General features: G+C 36.1%; 1 protein-coding gene across 3 annotated transcripts in view; it reads right to left on the reverse strand.

Annotated features, from left to right (window-relative positions):
• Positions 1-17,418, reverse strand: part of BTBD7 (BTB domain containing 7) — a 79,675-nt gene that overhangs the window by 48,611 nt on the left and 13,646 nt on the right. For 2 of the 3 annotated variants that reach the window (XM_082619515.1, XM_082619516.1), the window contains exons 2-3: positions 2,049-2,236; positions 400-1,479 (exon numbers count right to left, since the gene is read on the reverse strand). The exons of the other annotated variant lie outside the window; for it this stretch is intronic. In XM_082619515.1, coding sequence (XP_082475641.1) covers positions 400-1,479; positions 2,049-2,130 — 1,162 coding nt within the window. In that variant the 5' untranslated portion in view covers positions 2,131-2,236. The remainder of the gene's footprint in view (positions 1-399; positions 1,480-2,048; positions 2,237-17,418) is intronic. 3 annotated transcript variants of the gene reach the window in all.

Genomic DNA, 17,418 nt, shown 5'->3' on the forward strand with positions numbered 1-17,418 from the left:
AATATGAGAATCTAAGTCACCCAAGGAGTCTTAGATCAAGAATAACCTTGAAATTTGGGAAACAGGGCTAGCTCAAAGCTCAAGGGCAGACAGGGTGTAGGTGGATGGTAGCTGGGTAATCATATATTCCCACACCTATCATCTTACGTTAGGGAAGAAAGAGCCTCAAGTCTCATCTATTGCTTAGCCATTAGTTTTGAATGCTTGGTTTTAGTACCAAATGAAGAGCCACATTAACACTAACCCTCATTCTGTCTCAGATGTCATAACTACAGACTTGAAAAAACTGACCCTGTTACAACCCAGACACTGAAATCATGGAACATATTGGTTGTGTTTTCAATTTGGAAGACAAATATGTCATTTTAGAAATCAAGATTAAAAATCAGAATTTCATACCTTGTGCAAGCATGTTAAATTCCAAGAACAGTGCTATGTGGTAAAGTTCCATGGCTTCTTCTGCCCTAGTCATGTTTGGCTTCCCTGCGACGAGAGCCTGAACTTCACTGAGACTCCCCACAGAGGGGCTACAGTGCAAAACGGAGAGGTCCACCACGTCAGTATACATACAGTGTAATATAACTTTCGCATATTTTTTTGGTATAATGGACTCATCTAATATAATTCTTGTGGGAGTCCTTAAAGTTCGGTCTGTGATTTCTTCACCAGTCCGTATCCTCCTTTGTAATAAATTTCGAAAAAATGGGGACCGTGCTGAAATAATAGCCTTATGAGCTTTGAGCTCTTCATCTAAACAGTTCTGATTTCCACCAAAAGCTTCAACCAGTTCAGAGTCTGAAGAAAAACTAAGGACGACATCAAAATAGCACATGTAATCAAAGAGTCCACGCATATCTACATCAAGGGAATTTGGTGTTCCAAATTCTTCACTAAGCTGAACGAGGATATCAACATTTTGAAACCTTGAGTCTTCCATTCCAAACTCTCCCGTATAAAGGTAGTGTAACAACGCAGAAAACATGGGCATATCTATACCAGCTGTACTGATGTCCATTACGATCTCTGCCCCATACTCGGGTGAGGAAGAAAGTAGTGTTTTAAAAAATGGACATCTTGCCGCCAAAATGGCACGATGAACAGGAAAACAAGTTTCTTGAAATATTAAGTCTACATCAGTACAATACTTGTACTCATAAAGATCGGCCATATCTTTCTGCAATGTCCGGGCTTCTGGTCTAGCCAAACTGGCTTGTAGAGAAAGCTCCTTTAAGGCTGAAGTTCCCTCATATTCCTCCACTAATGCATTGACATCTCGAACATCCCACCCAGAGAGGAGTTCTCGCATCTGCTTGGCGTGATCAGCAGACCTATTAGATTTTCGACGCTTGATAAACTTCTTCTTGAGGGTGGCAAGGCCAGAGGTTCTCTTTTTTTTGTCTTGTGGTTTCTCATGGCCATGGTCAAGGCTATATAATTTTGATTCACAACCATAGCCTTGCTGAGAATAGGATGATGTCCCTAAGAAGGAAATTAAACAAATGAAAACTTGTCTCTTTTTTCGTGACAGTCATTTTCAGCATTCAATTTAATATGCATTTTGTGCTAAAAATATTTACAGACAAACATTTCTGAACCATTCAAATAAAACTGATTTCTGTTTTCATAAAGGAAGACTAAAGAGTTCAAATAACTCATTTTTATATTAAAGAAAGAATAGGGACAAACAAAGCAGATTATTAATTGTAAAAAATGCTGCAGTTGTATGGGCAAAATAAATGGACCAAGACACAAGAAACATATTTTGCTATTTCCACACCAATGGAGATTCCTAGTTTTCCTAGGGTAACTGGCAATTATGGTTAAGACAATCAAAGAAAAGCTCAACTGTGCTATAGCAGCTTGCTTAGGATAAAAATCATATAAGCCAGATTTACATTTGATGGGAAAAAATCTGGATGCTACAGAATTATTATCTGTAATAACTTTTTCCATAGCTTAATCCTTTTTTAATCCAAAAAGACCACCGAAAACCTGATTCTATTCATATTCACAAAAGAAAATGAAGTTAGAAAAACTGAAACAGTTACCTATAAAAGTCTGTTGGGCTTGAGAATTTCCCCCTACCCTCGGGGAACATGAATGAGGATAGTTAGATGCATTAGCACCCATTTTCTTCAGTCACTCAGGCATTCCATCTGCTGGTTCTTCAGAGTATAATCCCAGAGGCCTTTACGAACTTTCAACCCTGGATCCAGTAGCCTCTTTTCATCCATTTCTTGATATGAAACAAAAATAATTTTATTCATTTTTTCAAGTGTATCTCAAATTGTACAGTTAAAAAAAAAAGCAAGCTACTGAAAACTGCTTTTATTTGCAAATAATGACATGCTGTCAAATTCACATGTAAAAATTTCAGAAAATGTAAACAAACAGTGGAACTATGAATCAGTACTATGTGTAATCTTGAGCCATAAAAGGTACCAATTATATACTTTCTCAGGAAGTAAAAAGTAACATATCAGACTTATTTAAATATAGTTACAGAAAGAATATTTCAAATCACAGGGAAAAGTATTTAGACTAAAAAGAAACTTTTCAAAACATTTTTTTCCTTAGAGGCAACCACCAGTCACTATAATCTAACATATTCTAAGCCATTTACAAACACTTGAGAGGTGTCTGATACCAGTAGGTGCAAATGCATGCATGTTGACGCAGACACACAGAGAACAGATAGTTGAATGGTTTGCTGCTTTTCTACCGTAGATAAAATTGTTTACATTGATCCTTAATCTGTGTCATTAGGCGTTTTACTGAAAGAGGGGGAAGGAAAGGTGGACAGTTCAAACTAAATTATCTTTAGGCTACTTGTTCTATAGCAATTTTGAGAGAAGTTATAATAAGTACAGTGAGGAGACATAAGGAAAAACAAAACCTTTTCTCTTTCCTCTCCATAAAGCCCTGAAATAAAAACACTACTTTCTTTTACCTGCTATTATGACTTAACAGGGACAGGGTAGTACCAGTTTGAGAGATAATTTTAACAATTATAGATTAAATTCTACATCACAGAACCTTAACTCTCAGAGCTGCAAGCAGAAGATATAAGCGCAAAGAGAAGAAATTCTCTGAGTGTTAACAGGAATGCTTCAAAATATTTATACCATCCAGATATATAAAATGTATTTGACCAAAAGCAATAATGGCTTAAGGGAAAACACAATTTAAAATCTATTATTGGAACTGTTAGGAAACCAACCAGTAGGCAGTCAATCTGGCCTCATGATTAAGGATGAAACGTTTTAACAAATAAGAGTTAAACACACACACATACACATCACAAAAAACCTGCTGGAAAACAGAACTATGTCAAGATTCTTGGAATTTATTTTCATCTCTGTTACACACTGTAACCTTAGGGATTCAAGTTTAAGAAAATCACTCTACATTTGTGCTTCCCTTCAATCTTTTCCTACTATAAATATGTGGAAATTTGTTTACCTAAGCATAGAATTATCTACCTACAGTGTTCAAGAGAAAACTGGGGAACTTTCTACTAATTAGATATGATGCAAAGTAGCAGTAACTTCAATCAAATCGTATGCTCACATGAGCAAATTTCATTTCCTATTTGAAATTTACCTACCTACCCTAGGAGAGCACAGCACATTATAGACTTTTTACTTCAGTGCACCTTACTGAGGCACGGCAGCAAGAGATGTGACAGTATGTTCTGTTTTTTATTTTTTAGATTTTTAAAAAATATTTATTTTATTTATTATTATTATTTTTGGCTGCGTTGGGTCTTTGTTGCTGCACACGGGCTTTCTCTAGTTGCAGTGAGCAGGGGCTACTCTTCGTTGTGCTGCGCAGGCTTCTCATTGCGGTGGTTTCTCTTGTTGCAGAGCACAGGCTCTAGGTACGCAGGCTTCAGTAGTTGTGGCACGAGGGCTCAGTAGCTGTGGCTCGGGGCTCTAGAGAGCTGGCTTAGTAGTTGTGGTGCACAGGCTTAGTTGCTCCGTGGCATGTGGGATCTTCCCGGACCAGGGCTTGAACCCGTGTCCCCTGCAATTGGCAGGCGGATTCTTAACCACTGTGCCACCAGGGAAGCCCAACAGTACATTCTGTTAAGAACTACCCAGCGAGGAATCCAGAGGGTTTAATCAAGAAAATTACTTCTTCCAGAAAAGTCAGTTTTCTTAAAGGTTGATGCTCAGTGTACGTAAATTCAGTTTTCTATTCTTAAATATTAAAAAATGTAGAAAAAGCAATTTTTTGGTAATTCACTTTGAATGTTGTCAACTTTTATAAAATGGAAACTAAATGTGCCTGTGTTAATTTCAGTTCAAACTTTAAAAAACAGTAAGTCTAAGTAGTAAATCTTAGGTTTCAAATTGAGCTCCTTAAAAAGTTTCAAGGTTCTATCAGGCATTTTTACTGGTTCTTTAAAAGAAAATAGGGTCTCTAAAAAACAATACAAATCAACTTATTTACAAACCAGAAACAGACACACAGACACAGAAAACAAACTTATGGTTACCAAAGGGGAAAAGGGAAGGGGAGGGACAAGGGATTAACAGATACACAGCACTATATATAAAATAAACAAGGATTTACTATATATCGCAGGGAACTATATTCAATATCTTGTAATAACCTATAATGGAAAAGAATCTGAAGATGTACACCTGAAACTAACACAATATTGTAAATCAACCATAGTTAAATATTAAAAAAAAAAAAAAAAGAAGAAGAAGAAAGGAAAAGAAAATAGGGTCCTGGAAAGCCAAGTCTGTGGCCTCATTTACAGGTCAAATCCTATTCTCAGTCACTAAAGATTTGTATTTAAAACAGAAAAACAGCATAGGCAATCCTTTCTCAAAAAGAGTTTGAAATATATTAAGAAAAATCCAGAATAAAAACATGCAAAATAAAAGCCTTTACCAAAATGAGAAAAAAAAAAAAGATTAAAAAGATGAGCTTTAAATCTGGAAGTAATGGTGGATGGTGGAAAGTGCTGATAAAGTGTTTCTAAAGTGTCACTCTACGAAGTGAGAGAGTGGCATGGACATATATACACTACCAAATGTAAAACAGATAGCTAGTGGGAAACAGCCGCATAGCACAGGGAGATCAGCTCAGTGCTTTGTGACCACCTAGAGGGGTGGGATGGGGAGGGTGGGAGGGAGGCGCAAGAGGGAGGAGATATGGGGACGTATGCTTATGTATATAGCTGATTCACTTTGTTATACAGCAGAAACTAACACACCATTATAAAGCAATTATACTACAATAAAGATGTTAAAAAGATAAATAATAAAGTGTCACCCTAATGGTAGTCCTCGTCTCACTTCCTTAAGGAAGGAAGTTCCATTCGTCCAACTTCAATTCTTGAAGTTCCATGTTGCTTCAGTTTTTGTTGTTGTTCTGTTTTGCTTTTTGATTTTTAATGACTGCAGAGTAAACCCATTAACATAGCACAAAGTATGCTGTCGAAAGAAACCAAGGAAGAATGGAGGCTTGCTTCCAGATGAGAAAAGTCAGAGCATCTATAGAAGTGGACAGAGTTAACTGTTCTCATTTTGTCACATAAATGCGTGCACACACATATACGAGAATTATCTTCATCTGAGAATTTTGTACAGTTTGCAGGGACACCAAACATTATTACATTGGTCTGCTTGAGATTTAAACCATGCCAAAAATGCCTTAAAAAATCTCAGTTTTATGATGAGCACAATTAGATATTCTAAAGCAACCACAGAAGGGTTAGAAGACATCACCAGACCCACTGAAGACACAAGAACACCTAGCAAGCACTAGAGAAGTCACAGCTGAGATATAGATGCTTGGCCATTTGCCACTATAATTAGCACCACCGGGACAGCTGGGGTCTCACTCTGGTGACGTGGCTTGAAATAAAAATGTCTTTGGGACTTAGGGACAGAGTCTCTTCCTGGTAGCTCCTAGTCAATGGAAATCCCCTTCAAGATGAACTGATTTGGGTGACACTAATATCTTCTACTAGAGCTCTAATATTAAAATAAACACAGGCCTTGGAAAGACTTGGTGGGAGAATCTTTTCTGGATCAGATGTAACCCTTAAGTCCACCCTGTGTCCCCAATTCCAAATCCTGGGGGTAACCCTAAGTTACTAAAGCTGTATCTCTCAAAATTCTCAGAGAACAATTTATTTCTTAGGTAACCAAAACCTCATGCCAAATGGAACACAGTATGATGTTATTTATTTCTTAATCGAATCCACTGCCTTTAAAAGCTGCAAGTGAGAGTCAGTCACAGTCTTACCTCTCCAGGGATGTTTTCATTCCAGGCAAGCTTTGTCTGTATCCTACACGGAACAAGATGAAATCTAATCTTTGGATGATATGACAGGAAAGGAAAGGGAAAGAGAGGGCCTATAGGACTGGGAGAGGCCCAGAGGATGCAAATAGCCCTAGAGAACTCATAAGCCCTTTTCTAGAATCACCTTTCTGGGGAGCTCCTTCTGTTAATAGTTGACATGACCAATCTCAATCAGAGGATCCAACTGGCTTCAAATAAGCTTCAGTGATTGTAGGAGACCCAACTAAGGGAGAAAAATCATGCTGAATGCAACAGAGAGAATTAACAACCCTATGAAAAAAATTTCAAAACCAAAAATCAACCTCTCTCCTCCCAAAATCCCTAGGCTAGCATTTCCCAACAGTTTTCGTAATGTTTGGAAAATGCAGTATTAAACAAAGCTTTACTTTTCTTTACTTAGAACTTTTTAGCATCTTTAAAGTGTTAAGGTGCACTGTGAACCTCCAAGAGGAAGTATTCAGCGTAATCTAAAGGAGGCCCTTTGCCCCACAGAGCATTAAAAGAATGGACTAGCAGAACACACTTTAGAAAACTCTGACCTTTGCATAAAAATACTTGTTACGCTTTAGGCAGCAGAGAGAACAATGAGTATCAGGTATCTGGGATAGAGTTCTCCCTCTTGTCACTAGTTTACCACTTACACAGGATAAGCTACATTTAACTTCTATGAGTCTCAGTTTTTATAAACCTAAACTGAAATGTATGGGTTGCAACATCTATAAATTACGTCAAAACAGGGTTCCTAAAATCCATTGAAGCTGTAATACTTATTGATTTGGAAAATGAGGATGGGGAGGGGGGTTACTTCTATATTAAACGTTAGTGTACAGAGAAAAAAAAGGCACTTGGACTTTGGAATTTAAACATGCTTTCCACTTAGTCCGATTTTTACAGATAATTATAGAAGAACAGGAATGTGGGGCATATGTGAATATGAAAAACAATTATAATTAAAAAGAAATGCAAAACTATAGTAATATTTCAGTTCTGTCAAATCTAAGGTGACCACATCATTCAAATCATATCATTCAAATCAGGATGCTTGAGAGTGAAAAGGGGTACAGCCCAGGACTAATGAGGCAAAGTGGGATGAATGATCACTTCTATAGCCAAATCCCACATTTCCAGAGCAGCTAGAAATAAAGCTTAAAAAGAAAAAAAAACTAAGTTAAAAGAATATAACTTCCTATGCCCATTCTCATTACCCAAACATGTTTTACTTAACATAACAACATTTATTGAGGGTTTACTATATGCCAGACTCTGTTCTTAGAGCCCTTATATGTATTAAACCCATTTAATTCTCCAAATACTGCTCCTCGCTTTTTTAAACTGATGAGTCTGAGAGGTTAGTAACTTGCCTAAAGTCACAGATATTGTAACCTTCAGTTCTATCCCTGGACACCTAATAAGAACAACAAAACAAAAAGAGACTGTGAACAGTAAATCAGAAGCAGTCAGCAAGAGACCTTTGCCTTTTGAAGGCATCTTCAAAGAGATGAGATCAGAGTGAGAGTTTAGAAAGCCACCAACTAGGCTCATATGTCTCTCTAGGGCCACAGAGGCAGATGACCTCCACCCAGTACCACAAAACCCTATTCATTCCAGTGACACAGAACAAGAATGTTTATGATAGCAGCAACTCATTGAGGTGAAATTATGTTCCATTAAACATACTTATTAAGGCAGAGAGGTCAGACTCAGGGAGCTGAAAGGGACTTCAATTTTATTTTGGTCAACCTCATTTTTGAAAGTGAATTAATTATAAACCCACAGAATGGGAGAAAATATTTGCAAATCATATATCTGATAAGGGATTAATATCTAGAATATAGATTTCCTACAACTCAACAACAACAAAAAAACCTGATTATAAAATGGGAAAAGGACTTGAATAGACATTTTTCCAAAGAAGATATATGAATAGCCAAATAGCACACGAAAAGACAACATCACTAATCATTAGGGAAATGCAAATCAAAACCGCAATGAGATACCACCTCAAACCTATTAGGGTGGCTATTATCAATGAAACAGAAAGTAACAAATGTTGGGCAAGGATGTGGAGAGCTGGAAACTTCATGCACTGCTGTGCACTGTGGAAATGGCTGCTGTGGCAAACAGCTCAGAAGTTCCTCAAAATATTAAAAATAGATTTACCATATGATCCAGCAATTTAACTTCTGGCTATACACCCAAAAGAACTAAAAGCAGGGTCTCAAAGACATATTTGTACACCCATGTTCATAGTAGCATTATTCACAGTAGCTAAAACGTGGCAGCTACCCAAGTGTCCATCAACTGATGAAAAGCAAAATGTGGTATGTACATACAATGGAATATTATTCAGGCTTAAAAAGGAAGGAAATTCTGATACATGCTACAACATGGATGAACTTTAAAGACATTATGCTGTGAAACATCAGTTACAAAAAGACGAATACTGTATGATTCAACTTACATGAGGCAATTAGAGTAGTAAAAATTATAGAGACAGAAAACAGAATGGTAGTGTCCATGGGCTGGAGGCGGGAGGAAGGGAATGGGGAGTTAGTGTTTAATGGATAGAGAGTTTCAGTTTTGAAAGATGAAGAGTTCTGGAGATGAGTGGTAGTGACAGATGCACAACAGTATGTATGCACAACAATATGTAATACCATTGAATTGTACACTTACAAATGGTTAAGATGGTAAATTTTGTGTTATATTTTACCACAATTTAAAGTTTGAAAAAATTTACAAACATTGCCATCAAAAAACTATTGTCATCAGAAAATATACATTTGTGAAGCTTTATGGCTAAGGTTAAAAATTCATTTATCTAAGGAAATCTCTTCCAGGTAAAGTAAAATAGATTAGTTATTACTATATTTCTCTTCAAGCATCACAGAGCTCGTTTGAAAAAACATTTAGACAGGCAAAATCCTTCCATTTCAGGAATGTTTCATTTTATCACCCACTAATGATATATATATAAATATTTCAACATCAAATGAAATAAACAGTATTTTATAAAATTATAACATTTGCCAGAAATAATGTAGTACATTTTAATTTTTATATTTAGAAAAAATGTTATTTGCTCTTTCATATTTACAGATTTCTGATTTTAAACTGTAGCATGAAAAATTTCAAAAATATACATAAGGGAATAGTATATGAGCCCTTAAGCCTCTATCACCCACCGTGATTCCAGAATTATCAAAGTTGTATGTATGTATGTATTCATGTATTTATCTTATCTATCTATCTATCTATTTATTTATTTTGGCTGTGCCGGATCTTCGTTGTGGCACATGGGATCTATCTCCCCGACCAGGGATGGAACCCGGGGAGTGCGGAGTCTTACCCACTGGACCACCAGGGAAGTCCCCAAAGTTCGAAGATCATTAACAGAATATACAAATCAATTTCCCTAACAGTTTTTCCATCTTTATTTTTCTCTTACTTTTCTTTCCAATGAGATATCTTAAACCAATCCATTTCCTCATATGGGTACTGGGTACTGGTTGAGATAGATCTTCATTTAACTTCTGAGTTGTCTCCTTTAAAAGCTCCCACCTTGGGACCTGCTATTCCCTTCAGCTGTAACACTTTTCCACAAAGTCTTCACATGGTTCACTCTCTCACTTTATTCAGGCCTTTGCTTAAATGCCATCTCCTCAAAGACGCCTTCCCTAATCATCCTCTAAAAACAACATCCTGTCCCATCCCATCATTCTCTATCCCCTTTCTTCACTTTATTTTTCTTTGTAGCACTTTTCACCACTTGAAATTATTGAATATATACTTGTTTGCTTGTTAACTGTCTCATGCTACAATGTAAGCTCCACTTACACTGAGCCAGACTGCATTTATTTGACACTAAATCTTCAGCACATAGAACAGTGCCTGGCATATAGGAAGTATTGAGCTGAGAACAGCTGAATGAAATCAGTTTTTAAAAAAATAACCGTTTAATAAGGAAAGGCTTGTTTGTAATCATTCTTTGAGCTCTTCAGTCCAAAAACTGTTTCTCAGGATCCATATTCCACATATACAGCTTAAGCCTCTTACAAGAGTGTGATTTAAAAACTGCACTAGTTCTTGGGAGTAAAAAAACATTTCTTAGGGAAAAAAAAGTGTAGATCACAGTGTGCATACAGCCTCAGATATGACTCTTTTGAGATGTTTCAAAATATATAAACAGTATTGTTTAAAAATAAAAGCACCATGATCCATCCAAAAATTAAATTTAAAAATAAAAATTAAATGTAGAATTACCATATGATCCAGCAATTCCACCTCTGGCTATATAACGCCCCCCCCCAAAGAAAACAGGGACTCAAACAGGGTAGTACACCCAAAAGGTGGAAGCAAACTAAATGTCCATCGACAGACAAACGGATGAACAAAGTGTGGTATATATGTACAGTGGGATATCATTCAGCCTTAAAAATGAAGGAAATTCTAATACATGCTACAACATGGATAAACCTTGAGGATATTATGTTAAGTGAAATGAACCAGGCACAGAAGGACTAATGTTATATGACGCTACTTATATGAGGCATCTACAGTAGTTAAAATCACAGGGACAGAAAGAATAATGGAGGTTGCCAGGGACTGGGGAGTTAGTGTTTGATGGTACAGAGTTTCCATTGGAGAAAATGAAAAGTTCTGGAGATGGATGGTGGTGATGGTTGCACAACAATGTGGATGTACACTTAAAACTGGTTAAAATGGTAAATTTAATGTTATACGTATCTTTAATCATAATTTTTAAAAAGTAAATGGAAAAAAAAGCCCCACTAAAAAAGCAATGACATGTGCTCCCCTTTTTACATTCTTTTAGTGACTGTAGCAGGAATATCTTCTAACAGGGATATATAGTTTACAAAATGCTTTTCTACACACTAAGTCATTTTATTCTCACATTAAGTCTTCAAGGTAGATAGGACAGGCTTCATTCTCTAATCTCTGAATTAGGTAGTTAAGGTAAAAAGATGAAGTGACTTTTCCAAAGTAAAATATTAATATATAGTAAAATGGCAAAGCCAAAACTAGATACCAGTCATTCTGATCCCTAATTCAGTGTTTTCCCCCCTAAACAAGGAAGTACCTTAAAAGTCCTCAGTCCTATACTAACCTTTCTGATGGGAACAGCCATGTCTTCCTTATGCGTCTATATGTCTAACTACACTGTTGTTTTTGTCACAAGTCTTTTTTTTTTAATAAATAAGTTTATTTTATTTATTTACTTTTGGCTGTGTTGGGTCCTCATTGTTGGTGAACAATAAAAAGTTTCTGGATTGTGGATTATACTCCATAAATATCAAACCCCTTAGCATTCAAACAACGAAGACAAAAATGACTATGCTTCTCTATTTTCACTCCTTCCTATCTATCACTTATTTTTTCCTCCTGTGCAGGAGATACTTATGCAGCTTCTGTAATAAAGGAGAGGAAAATATAACAAAAGTAGAGAGAATAGTATGACAAAGCTCAACAATTACCAAGTTTCAGTAGTTGCCAATTTCTGGCAGTCCTGTATCACTACATCCCAATCCACTCTCTACCCAATCTCTCTGGATTATTTTGAAGCAAATCCCAGATAGCGTATTATTTCATCTGTAAATACTTCCTTATGAATCTCTAAAAGAAAGAATACAAAAGAGCAACTACAGTACCATTATCACATCTAAAATTATGAACAATTCCTTAATATGAACTTCCCAGGCAGTGCTGACATTTCCACCACTGTTTTATTTTTTCTTAGTTTGTTTGAATCAGGATCCAAATAAGGCCCATGCATTGTGACTGGATGACTATGTCTCTTAAATCTCCTTTAAAAGGTCCCTCCCCAACCCTTTCCCCCTTGCAATATTTTTTCCTTGTTGCAGTTGAAGAAATCAGGTTATATGGTAGTTTCCCGTAGTCTGAATTTTGGCAAATGCATCACCATGATGTAGCTTAATATGTTTCTCTCAGCCCTGTATTTACAGAGATTTATAGATCTAACAACTTAATCAGATTTAGTGTCATTTTTGTACTTTTAAAGTTTATTTTGTCAAGACTGCTTCACATGTGGTGATGTGTACTTCCAACAATAGGTACCAAATGTCTACTTCTCATTCTCTAATATTAACAATTATCAGTAATCACCAACTAGAGTCATTAATTCATTAGGGGTTGCAACATGGTGATACTCTATCACTCCTTCTTTTTTCATTAGCTGGAATACTTCTGTAAGAGGAACTCATCAACTATTCAGTTGTTTGCACAGAAAGGTAAGAATAAATGATTCTTTACCTTTATTTACTAATTTTCAAAACAATTAACATCCTAGCATTCTCTAAAGATGATCAGCAAGTTAAAAAAATTATGTGTTCATGGATTTAAACATATTTGATGGGTTTCAATTATGTGTATTTATCCCAGTTGAGGCTCAACTTGCCCCACATTTGGACAGTGGAAGCTTATTCAAATTGGTCCCTGAGATCATATGACACAACACTACTTGTCTCTGAGAGCTTCTTTGCTTTCTAGGGTTATAATCTTGTATTCTTCTTACCTTAGACCTGTAATCAGCCATCTCTTTAAAGGAGCCCTAATTCCTTTCAGTGAGAAATGGTATTTAGAAACCACAGTCTGGGTGCTAGGGGGTGCTGACTGCCTTTTTAGTACAAGAGTTAGGGAATTTTCTACACATGTGTATTTAGATACATACACATACATCATGAGTGTATACTGATATTTCCAATTCAAATTCAGGTTTAGAGGGTTTTTACTTAATCTCATTAACTTTACACGTGTTTCTCCTTTCTCACATGTCAAAACCCTGTTCTCAACACTGCCTACATAATTGTTCATTTATTTTATCTTACAATACACACACAACAGCCAAGAATTAAAATGTCAACACTATCATCAACATTACGATAAATGAAAATCTTTTTTTTTTGCAATTCTTTTTTACCCTTAGGATATACCCAACTCAGGATATCCTATAAATTACTGTGTATGTAAGTCACTTGGAATAGTTTGCTCTGGGTGATTACATCACTAACTGGAAGTACACTTTTATTTCACTTTTGATTTTTAGGCACAGCTTTTTTTTTTTTTTTTTTTTTTTGCGGTACGCGGGCCTCTCACTGCTGTGGCCTCTCCCGTTGCGGAGCACAGGCTACGGACGCGCAGGCTCAGCAGCCATGGCTCACGGGCCCAGCCGCTCCGCGGCATGTGGGATCTTCCCGGACCGGGGCATGAACCCGTGTCCCCTGCATCGGCAGGCGGACTCTCAACCACTGCGCCACCAGGGAAGCCCTACCAATAAAAATTTTATTTAATGTTCATCACCAATTTAAAACACCAGTTTAAGAGTGTTATTCAGAATACAAGTCCACAATTCCTTACCAGGGAGAAACTTTTGGAGCTGGATATATTGTAAAATTCAGACTCTTTTCCTTCTCTCTCTCTCTCTCTCTCTCTCTCTCAGGCTCTCTCTCTTTAAAAAGAAAGTAATATGGTATATGAAACATTTACTGTATACTATGTAAACACATCCAGTGAGATTAGTCATATTACCCCATATTTTGCAATAAAATATATTAAACATTTAAACTAAGCTGTGCTGGTTCAGGTTAGGTTTTGTTGCCAAATGAATTCAGGTCACATCATTGTTTGCCATCAAATGAATCTCCCTAAAGAAATGGTTATCAGAACTCTTAGAATTTCAAATTATAAATAAGACATTGCGCACCTGTAGTTAGTAGCTCAAGATCATGTATAAGAATAGTATTTTCCTTACCTACCCACCACCAATAAAAGGCAAGTCAGAAAACATTTTGTTCATATTAAACAAAGATATATTTTAAATTTCATTTTTCTATAAAATTAAGTTGTGGTACTGCAAATAGAGATTACTTGTTAGAGTTCTGCTTAGAAGAATCTTATTAAAGCCCATGTGGGCTTCTTCTAATAGAACCTATTATAATTCAAAACAGCTGTCAGTCTCCTGCTGCTACTTTTTTTTCCCCCGATTAAAAATGTATTCTTAAAAGAATATTTTTAAAAGTACATCCCATTCGACCAGTTTATGCAACATTCTTTTAAGGGTAACCATTAAAATTTTTTAAGCTAGAAAATGAGGGGGAAAATGCAGATAAATGAGGTGAGCCTGGTTCTTAGAACTCTGGCTACAGTGCAGATTCATATTGATACTATATACTCTTGGTATTCTTAATATTTCTAGTTATAAAATACTTCCTAAATAAAATACCTGCTTCATAAATGCACATTCAGCATGGTCAGAAATATGTTATCTCTTAGCTTTTTAAACGATTTTTAAAAGATAATCTTTAAGGAGTCATGAACAGCCTAGGAATAATCACTAGGGAAAACTAGTGATGATCATTTTAAATAGGATAAGAAAACCAAAACCAGTGAAAGAATCATTAAAAGATACTAAATTCTTCGAAATAATTTTAAATGTAGAAATTTTCTCACTTATGAAAATTAAACGTACATTTAATGTTAAACTTGAAAACTATTATGCATTTGGATGTGTATTAAATGTAAAATTAATACCAATATTTAAGTAGGTTATCCAAGAATAGAAATGGCTAACTTTTAGTGTAAATAGTCATTAAAAACAAAAAGTTAAAGTGAACCACGTTACAGATGTTTCACTGCTAGACATCAAGCAGGTGAATTAGTTTAAATTTAAGAACAATATTTTAGGGGGTTGTTTCCAAATTTGATGATTAGCTACAGGACTCCGTATTATTAATCTAATTATTTTTCTCCATACCCACACATTTCCTTTGCATAAAGAAGAGACCATTAGTTTTGTTGAATTTTAAATCCCTAAATAATTATTCAACGTGTATGTTTAATTATTAAATTTCTGATGAAAAGTCATTGTGCTCCTAAGAACATTTTCAGATGGGGTATCTAATTTGAATAGAAAACTAATCATACTATTTGGGGACAGTACACAAGCACCACCATCAAGCAGTGTACATCCCCTCCCCCCTCTTAGTTTTACTGCTTTACAAGATTAAAATATTAGTTTATTTTCTTTATTGAAAATATGGAAAAATAATTTTTAGCATCTCTGTAATTTTTAGCTGTATTTCTTTCTCTCCCCAGAAGTGTTTTTGCCTTCTATTACTAGAGTTTGAAAAGTTGAGAGTTACACTGTTGACTCATAAGAATTTTAAAGATTGTAGAACAGATCATAATATACAAAGAACAAGATACATGTTAAACTTTCTCTATCCTACCCACCCCAGAACCTTAATGTTTCCCCATTCACTTATGAGAATTATACTTTTGTTGTTTAAATTAAAAACAAAAACCAAAAAACCTACACAGGAGAGTATGACAAAAGGCAATTCCCTAGGGCTTCCCTGGTGGCGCAGTGGTTGAGAGTCCGCCTGCCGATGCAGGGGGCACGGGTTCGTGCCCCGGTCCGGGAGGATCCCACATGCCGCGGAACGACTGGGCCTGTGAGCCATGGCCGCTGAGCCTGCGCGTCCGTAGCCTGTGCTCCGCAACGGGAGAGGCCACAGCAGTGAGAGGCCCGCATACTGCAGAAAAAAAAAAAAAAAAAGGCAATTCCCTAAAATCTGCCTCCCTTCTCACATAGACAACAAGTAACAATTTGATTTCTGCTTTTCTAGCATTTTTTTTTTTTTTTTTTTTTTTGCGGTACGCGGGCCTCTCACTGTTGTGGCCTCTCCCGTTGCGGAGCACAGGCTCCGGACGTGCAGGCCCAGCGGCCATGGCTCACGGGCCCAGCCGCACCGCGGCATGTGGGATCCTCCCGGACCGGGGCACGAACCCGTGCCCCCTGCATCGGCAGGCGGACTCTCAACCACTGCGCCACCAGGGAAGCCCTTCTAGCATTTTTGACATAAATAGTTTTAAGTAGGGATATTTAACAAAGAGTTCTGTAAAAAAATATTTTCATTTCATAATATACCAGGGATATAGAAACACGTGTACATACAAATTTTACTTCACCTTTTAAAGACCCCTAAATAGAACTGTGCTGTATAAATATGCCATAATTTATTTCACCAAAACATATTGAGAATCATTTCCAATTTTTCAATATTATAAACAGTCCTGCAATCCTTTTACCTCTATCTTCAACCGCTGTAAACTATGCCAGTAGAATAAATATCAAGAAATAGTATTACTGGGACTTCCCTGGCAGTCCAGTGGTTAAGACTCTGTGCTTCCAAACCAGGGGGCATGAGTTTGATCCCTGTTCCGGGAACTAAGATCCCATGTGCCGCTAGGTGCGACCAAAAAAAAATTAAAAAGAAATCGTATTACTGGATAAATGGGTATATATATTTCTAATTTGGAGATGTATTAGTCAGAAAAGTTACAATTTACATTCCTATCAACTTTGCATGAGAACATCAAAACTCTGGTTGTTATTAATCTTTGCCAATCTGATGGAGGAAAAAAATGAACTCATTATTTTAATCTTCATTTAAAAAAATTATAAGTGAAACTGGATCTCAATATATTTATCAGCCTCTGTGTTTCTTTATAATCTTTGCCCATTCTTCTATGTGGCTGTTCTTTTTATTAATTTGTGACACTTTTTATATTAATGTTAAAATATCAGGGGAGAATATTCATATTAGCCTTTTAAAACTATAATGGCTTTTGTCATAAATGTTTAAATTTTTTAAATAGTCACTTGTTTCAGTCTTTTCCTTTAGTAATGTCTGAGTTTCATGCTCCTTCCTGTAAACACTTTAACATCAGAAATCAGATTTATATATACATATGTAATTAGTTAGAACAATATAGAAAAAAGTTCTCAATTTTTGTTGTCATCTCCAAATTAGAGTATGTAGGTAAACACACTCTTCAACCACAGCAGAAAGCTGTCATTAGACAGTTAAAGGGTTTACAGCACAGTTATTATTAAGTAATTCAGTATGCTAATTTTTAAAAATTTATTAATTCCTAAATATGAAGGTAATTTAATTATCTGGTGTTGCCTGGAAACAAGATGGATATATTTTCCAGATTAACAGGAGCATGCTTTCCGGAGGAAGAAACTCAATTACTCCAATCTATTCAAAT

The sequence above is a fragment of the Mesoplodon mirus genome, assembly GCF_964341445.2.
Source record: "Mesoplodon mirus genome assembly, chromosome: 4".
NCBI classification, from domain to species: Eukaryota; Metazoa; Chordata; class Mammalia; order Artiodactyla; family Ziphiidae; genus Mesoplodon; species Mesoplodon mirus.